Raw genomic sequence first — 8286 nt, forward strand, 5'->3', positions numbered from 1 at the left:
AGACGAAATCTTGGCGTACCCTTGAATGGGATAAAGATGCAAAGGTGGTCATGATAGTATGATACTAAAATCTTGGTTACACTTTTACTTATGATAGAACAAAGAAGCCAGAGGTTCCCCAATGATAAACTTATCTGACGTCTACATATGCAGTAGATTATTCTGACATTCTAAATAGTATGTTATTTGATTTACGTGATTTTTCTTCATAATGTAACTATTGCATTAATTTACTGATAACGTCTTCGAGATTTAAGACAAAAAATAAATCCTTATTTATTAATCTTTATTAATTTTTAGTTAAATAATACATTTTCTTTTCCGATCTAGATTTGAAAGTAACAATTATTTTACAATGTTAATTATAAAACCATCCAACGATTTCTTTCATTGGTGTTGTGTTTATAAGTAAAATTTAAGAAGGGAATATACAGGAGAAATATTTATGCCAAAGATATTGTTAAGTTTGTTTATTACGTTCAAAGTTTGTTTAATAATATTTTTGGCATAATTACTTTGTAAATTTTAAACTTTTCAATAAAATCTGAATTAACGTTAAATCTTCTCAAAATCGATTTAACAATAACATTCTTTATTACTTTAAAAGTTTAATTGTATTTTAGATTAATTTGAATTCTTAAAAAACTTTCCACATTTAAAAGAAATAAGCTTTCGTAACAAACAGCCGAATTTTCTAATAACCGCAAAATCTAAAATTCAATCTAATTAAAATTATTTATATCTAAATATCGATAAGTAATCGAACATCACTACACTCAAGTTATCGAAGTTATAAAAGAACTAATATTGTCGATGGCACCATTACGTTTTTCAGTACGTATATTATAATTTCAGTGTGAATTTCCACTGTCGAAAGACATGTACAAAAGTATATTGCTATCTCAGTTTTTTTAAACACTGCGAGAGAGATGGCAATATATTTCATACTAGCATTTCAGCGGTGGACACTCACCGTAAGATAGATCGTATCATATACTAGCTGAGAGCAACATATTTAGTAGTAAGTATTTTAAAGCAGAATAGACTATATTTTATACATATTGAAATAATTTAAATTATTAAATAATGGTTTCTCAATAATTGACAATTTTTACATAAATAATTGACAGAAATTAGCAAAAAATATTTTTAATACTTCTAAGAGTACGTACATTTCTATGTTTCACTATCATATAATATTAATAATATAAATATTAAAAGATTTATAAGCGAAGAACATTGCAAATAGGTAATAAGGCGTACATTCTTATAAGAATCAATTCCATTGAATTATGATTACATTTAAAAAGAAACTAACTGCCGTACCCAGAATCATTTAGTGATTAACACTCAGTGTAAACTTACTCGTAATTATGTGTAAGCGGTATAAAATATACAAGAGGAAACTGTCGATTAAATCAAGACAACGCTTCTGTAAATGCGGATATTACGGATCAGTTTATTGTTTCAGCATTTAAAACACTATTTAACAACTCTGAGTGCGGCAATGAGTTATTAAAATCGATGATTTAAGTATTTTAAATTAGATGTCAAAATGTCAATCTTAATTGAGTTTATTAATAAAATTTGAATTAATAACTTTAATTTTTTACACATGTTTTTCTAAAATGTCTATCAATTTTCGTCCACATAAATTATTCCAAGCTACTATATTTTAATTAAAAAGTATTGTTATAAATATTTTCGTAATATATTTGATTTTGAATTCAAATTCTTTGATTTGTAACGATGTTTGTGAAATTTTTAATCTTATAATTTACATATTTTTCTAACGGTTATATTTTCTAATTTTTCATAATATGGTATATAAGTATGGAATACTTTAACTATTGTTTTCTATATTTTAAACAGGATGTAGTCATTTAGTTTTGTAGTTTTGTTGTAGTGACCCGAAGCAGATTTACATATATTTTCCTGAAACATATTTTGTAAATATTAATAAAATGCATTATTAATTATAAATAAATTGTCTTTTGCAATCAACAATAGTGAAGTGTGATGGGTGAGTGTGTACAAGAAAGCATTATTTACAAATACTACTAGAAAATGATAGCTTCATACAACGAACTCGTAAAACATACAATTTTACTTAATCTACTTAAGACTACATTAAAGCATTTAAAAGTTCAATTAAGCAAAAGTATTAAGCACCAATCTTAATATTAACTTACAAATTCCTTATTATGAACATAAAAATGCAATGGTACAACAAAAACACTGTAAAAACATTCAATAAATATGTAAAATACTAAAAAGCAAATAAACAATTATCCATATAACAAAAAGCAATATTTCGAGACAATAACAAACACGTTAAGAAGTCAAAATTTAAATAAGCAGAAAGCAAATCTCTACAAAAGAATGACATAAGTGAATAGTTTACATATTACCATAACATGCTTCAGCAAACACAGTAAATCTACGTTACTCACAATCTTTAGTAAGGGTTGGTACAGTGGTATTGGTGGGGGCGCCGGCAGTAATGGCGGGCATAGACGGCGCGCCACGGTACCGAACTAACCAAACATTTCCTTAATATTATCACCTGCAACAGCCATAAGCGGAACATATGCCGAGAAGCGACCAGCTTCTAACTACGACCGCATTGTTCAGTTATGACTTGTATAGTTTTAAAGTGTTTAAAACTGTACTATTTTGTTTACATTGTGAATTTATAGATAGCGTTGAAGTCGTATTAGATTATGGTATCGTTTTGTAATTTTAAGATGTAATCAAATTTACAAAACTCGTAATGATCTTCCAAAGTGTTTTTAATGAATCATGTGTCATTTTTTTCGTCCTTCAAGCCGGATTTTTTTCCCAGGCTGTATTAGACGTATATTCAAATCTGTTTGTATGTGTTTTTGTATAAAGTTCAGTTGTCAGTTAGTTTAGTGTAGTTTTGGAGTCTAATACATACTAACTACGTTCTTTTTTCACATTGCTTTAAAACTGCAACTGTAGGAAATCTACTTTAGATTTTAGATACATTTATGCTAAACATTCATCTAGAAGAAGAAAGCATAGATCACAGAGTTAGAAGAAGGGTTATGTTTAGTCCGTCATAATTTGAGTGTATTAGATGTACCGTAAGTTGGCATCAAAATGTATTCTTTTATAGAATAGATTGAAACTTTTTGTTTTTGATCGGTTTCTTGATACTTACCAAACAATAATCCAATAATAACAATTCCAATCACACCCATTATTATCATCATCTGTAAATGACATAAAATTACAAAAATTCAGAAGTAATTAAAAATCAATCAACTCAAGTTAACGGTGATGTAATTGAATACTTTACTTTTAAATTTTGTAACCAAAATTTATTCTTCAAACTCTTTGCCTGCTGCTCAAACTGTGATGCACCTTGCTGAAGAGCATCTGTAAACATTTAAAATTGAATGTTGTAGTTTGAATAATATCTATTTCAAATATTAAAATAGATTCCAACGTAACAAAAATATCACTTACCAGCTCTATCATCTAATTCAGACAATTTCGCATCTCTGTCTAACACCTTTTCAACATTAGCCTTCATAATATCGACAACCTGAAAGTTTAAATTAGATATTGTTTAGTGGATTATAAAATAATGATCATCATAGCACATTAAGCAGTAGTAGCAATTGGTGTTAGGGCGGGAGTATACATGAGGAACCAGTGGCTGTCATTCTTACATGCAAACTACTGCATGCCAGTTATAGTCATATGTAAACGCTAACTGGCATGGCAGCTACGAGCATGCAATAGAATGAGGGGCCGAGAAGGTTAAAAACATGACACGGACAGTCTCGTACGGTCTTGTGAACCGGCATGCAAGATATTTTTAAATTAAATTTTCACGTATATGTGCAATGCGCTAGTAGCTGGCATTTTACAGGCAAGTGTATTCCCGTATTAATTAAAGTACTAGTATTTCTGTGAATACCTCATCAACTTGCGCTTGCGTTTGCTGCAGCCGGCGCTGTGCAGCGATCTGCTGCGGCGTGCGAGGTCCGCCGATGATCTCTCCATCGGGCCCAGTCTGTGGCTCTGCGGGGGCCAAACCACCTGGGGTCTCTCCTTCTGCTGCCCTGGAGGTAGACAAAGAGTTTTAGACTATTGTAGACAGTAGTACTTCGTCTACTGAAAGGGTAACCTTTACTTCTTGGTCGTTGTATGAATTGAACAAGCCAGACGATTAAAACCAAAAGGATAATTGGTGGGTCGAACTAGCTCACAAAATTAGTTATGGAGCAACCATACTGAATTTAGATATTTTTTTTACATAAAACTAGATATGTGACTTGAAAGTATTTGATACAATTAGCTTAGTTAGTTTAAGCTCTGCTAATTTTAAAAATAACACAACTTGTTCTCAAATACCTGGCCTTCTTTAAAGTAATTACTAAGTAAGAGTGTAACGTGTGCCAATCGATGAGACAGTTGGCAAAATGCCACGACAGTACAATATACTGATATACTGCGTCATTACGGCGTTATGTAAAAATGTTCATGGTTACATTTAAATAGGGGTGCGGTAAACTGAAGTGTACCGCATTGCTGCTTAAAATAGAAACAAATGGTTTTACACATTTATCATTTGTTGATTTAACTAAATTAAACTAAAATAGAAAAATAACTGCTCATGAGCAAAAAGTTAGAATGTAGCAGATATTCCTGAACCTTCAATAGCCAGAGGAGAGGAGTCAAGTCCACATAACTTTCCCCCAGAAGGCAGCGTATCTTTCCAAGATGAGCCTATTCATTTCAAACAAATTACCGAATATTTACCCGTCTGTAATATGAAAGAATACATAAATAATGCGAAGCATCGTTATCAAAGAAGACTTTTATACAATGTTTACGAAATTCGCTAACATTTTATATTAGATGTCAAATCAGAGAGCTTGTTTGTGAAAATGTCCGTAGAAAATTGCGCCTAAAAAGAAATGAGGTCTTTGTACGACAAAAGAGAATCTCATTAACACGAATGAAGACTTTTAATGAAAAAGTCTGTAAGCACATTCAGCTGGAAATTCTTTTATTAAAGGAAACAAAGAAAACAGATCAGAGTTAAAATTGACAAATATGACGTGGGGGCTTTCAAAAGGAGAGTGAACCGTACGTACGTACGACGTACCATCTTTCGACTGCATCGTCACCTCCTTCAGGTGGGATCGTGGTCAAGCGCTAGCTTAACATATAATAAAAAAAATAATATTCCCTATATATTAAAGAATACTCTAGCATTACCTCAGAAGTTATCTAAAGTGAAAAAAATATTATATTTCGAAGGCCACCTTAACCCACAGAGTAAATAAGTAGTCAGTCCAAATGACAATGTTTAACTTTAACGAAACCGTTAATAAAGCATTATAATCAATAGTAAGTTTTAATTAATGAAGTACCCGAAAACATCAGTATCAAAGTTACAGGAAAAGTAATGTACCCTTCAAAACATAGAATACTTTACATTATGCGTTATCATAATTGTATACACGACTTATTTATTTTAAGAAGGATTATCCTATCCAATGTTAGATACGAATCCATCACTAACTTGACATCAAGATATGCTTAAAAAGATATGGTTATATTATATTTTATAAAACCATTGTTCCGTTCCAAAACTAAGATGTACCGTTTTGTCAATACCATATTTCTGTACACTGAAAAGAAAGCGCTGGCTAGCAAAAATAAAATCCATACTAGTCTGATTATCTATCTAAATATCTCCGATAAAACTTGGACAATCTATGCTATTGAGTTTGTTTTAATAGCAAAATAAAAAAAAACTAGTACCAAATATAAAATAACCTCAAAATACCGGGAAAATGTCTTGTAATACGTAAAATATACTTACATTTTGCTAACGCTCTTCAATGCACAATCACGCCGACTGTATCAATGACAAAGTTGATATCCAAGTTAATTAGACGCGAACTGAAGAGGTATAGCTTTTAAGCTCTCACTCGAGTTTTGAGGAGAACGCGATTGCCGCATACCGCGATGAAGCGACCGCAGTACGGTTGCGCACACAAGGGATTTTGCGCCATTGTATTTTTCATTCATGATTAGGGTAATATTATGCATAAAATTATCATGATACATAGATACGGTTTATATAGTTTACTATATTTTTTTCATTATTAATATTAAACCTAAAAACCTTTTGTAGGTAACGAAATGTAGCGTCAATTCAATTAATTTTGTTTGTTATTTTATGTTGGTTGTATTTTAAATTTAGACTTACCATATTAAATTTATTTATAACTATTCAAATAATTGTAAATTTATCATTCGTAAATAGAAATATAAAAAATTACTTATAAAACCCCACGAAATATCAATGAACAAATAATAAAAAATTAAATAAAACAGAACACTTTTGTACGTAAGTGTACTGCATGAATCGGTTAAGCATGCGCACCACGGCGCTCAGCGGCGCTGGTGTCGTCGGCATCGATTGTCGCTACTCGTGGGGTAGGTCCGGGCGGCAAAGCACGTCTCATATCGTTCAATGAAGCCTATAATATACCGTACATTTATTCACAAAATTGGTTTAGTATTATCATTTTGTTGCAATAAATTAATTAAAGGTGATGAGAAATCGATTAGCAAAACATTTTTTTATAAACATAATAAGTAAAGAATTGCATTTCATGTAAAAACATACTAAAAGGAAGGGTACAAAAACCTAACAGATCTTTGTTTTAAAATAATTTGTATATATACAAGTGTATGAAAATGAAGAGTACTTTAGTATAAAAATCATTTACTTCAATCAATCAACACAACCTCTAAATGGACAGCCATAAAGCGTTAACAAATCTAAAGTACATCCACATCAATCTCTGTTATGATAAATACATTAAAAATAAATTTTATAAGGCTATTAAAATTAGGGCGGTCGGGCCGTGAGCAAATTGTTGAGAGCGTCGGTAAGGGCCTCAAAGGGCGCCGACTAATCAATTGCCTACAGAGCCCGCACCGGCGCTGTGGCGCTGTGGCGCTCCGGACACAAGGGAAAACATTACAACCCGTTTAAAATTAAAACTATTTTAATATGTAATAAAAAAATTAGTTACACAATTTATTGTTTAACTCACAAGTAGTGATACTATAAGAACATTTTAGATGCATTTACAAGATTAGACTATAGATGTTTAATTTAAAATTTCAGTATAATAACTGAAAATAGCATGCGAGAATACACCTACAAATAGTATCAATTAAAAATAGATTACTTTAAAATATAGACGGTACTTAGTAATTTCATCTGTCGTACAAATACTTAGTTCATAATAACAAAGGTCCTGTTAAAATCAATTAATTATGCTTAGCAAGTACCAAGTAACATATTTTGTCGCGGCATAGGACACTGCTCCAAGGTACCGCTCGACTCTTCATTTATTTTATTAGCGTTTCACCGCGAGGCATTATAACTCACTATTCTAATTCATTTATTTTACTTACGTATTTAATTACTCTCATTTAAGACGCAATTGTTGTTCTTCTGCGGTTTCTCTACATATTTTTGTGTAACGTCGCTTTATATTCAACCTCTTCGATACTTCCAAATACTGGCTGACAAGAATTTCGAACTGGCCACTCGCACGATTCCGTATTAAAAATAAATATAAAAACAAGAGACAGTCGGGAGAAGAAAATTGTGCGCCTGTGGCAGTAGCTTCGAGAGGACGTTTTTCCTTTGTTTAATTAATATCTTATTAAACTTTATTATAAATAGTTTTATGTTTTGCAAAACTTTGTAAAACATAATAGTGCATGAATCATTATTTTAAAAACATAATAATGTAAATTACTTAAATCCTAACCTCACTGACCCTAATCTAATTAGTAAAAATACCTTTTAAAAAACTAAAGGTAGGCAGGTGTATGTTCTGACATTCTATCAACAATTAGGCCACTTAACCTGCAACTAGGCGGTGTAAACAAACCCCGGCTTTGTCCCCCGAGTTAACACGGCACAGCTAAGTACTGGCCGATCCTTGTTAACTTTTTAGGTTAACAAGGCGACCGCGCTGTTTACGCTCAATGTTATTGGTACAAGGAGCTAGCGCCTTGCTGCCTTTACTGACGTCTAATTTACAAACTGATGGCGTAATAATCTTACTAATATTATAATTGCGAAAGTTTATATGGATGGATGTTTGTTAGAGTTTGTAGCCTAAACGGCTGAACGGATCTTGATGAAATTTCGCATAGATTACTCACTTTTGTTCTTTTAATTCCACGGGAACGGTGTCAAGCTAGTTT

General features: G+C 31.6%; 1 protein-coding gene across 2 annotated transcripts; it reads right to left on the reverse strand.

Annotated features, from left to right (window-relative positions):
• Positions 1-1839: 1839 nt before the first annotated feature.
• On the reverse strand, positions 1840-5982 carry LOC106104312 (vesicle-associated membrane protein 2-like). 2 transcript variants are annotated; one of them, XM_013284326.1, is made up of 7 exons: positions 5870-5982; positions 3953-4097; positions 3496-3574; positions 3326-3405; positions 3188-3239; positions 2454-2537; positions 1840-1935 (listed from the first exon to the last, which is right to left on the reverse strand). In XM_013284326.1, coding segments are annotated over exons 1-7 (444 nt in total). In that variant the 5' UTR covers positions 5872-5982; the 3' UTR covers positions 1840-1933. The 2 variants fall into 2 exon arrangements, with proteins under 2 accessions (XP_013139780.1, XP_013139781.1); XM_013284327.1 differs by lacking the exon at positions 1840-1935 and having other exon boundaries at positions 2460-2566.
• Positions 5983-8286: the final 2304 nt, after the last annotated feature.

The sequence above is a fragment of the Papilio polytes genome, unplaced genomic scaffold (genome assembly GCF_000836215.1).
Source record: "Papilio polytes unplaced genomic scaffold, Ppol_1.0 DF823691.1, whole genome shotgun sequence".
NCBI lineage: Eukaryota > Metazoa > Arthropoda > Insecta > Lepidoptera > Papilionidae > Papilio > Papilio polytes.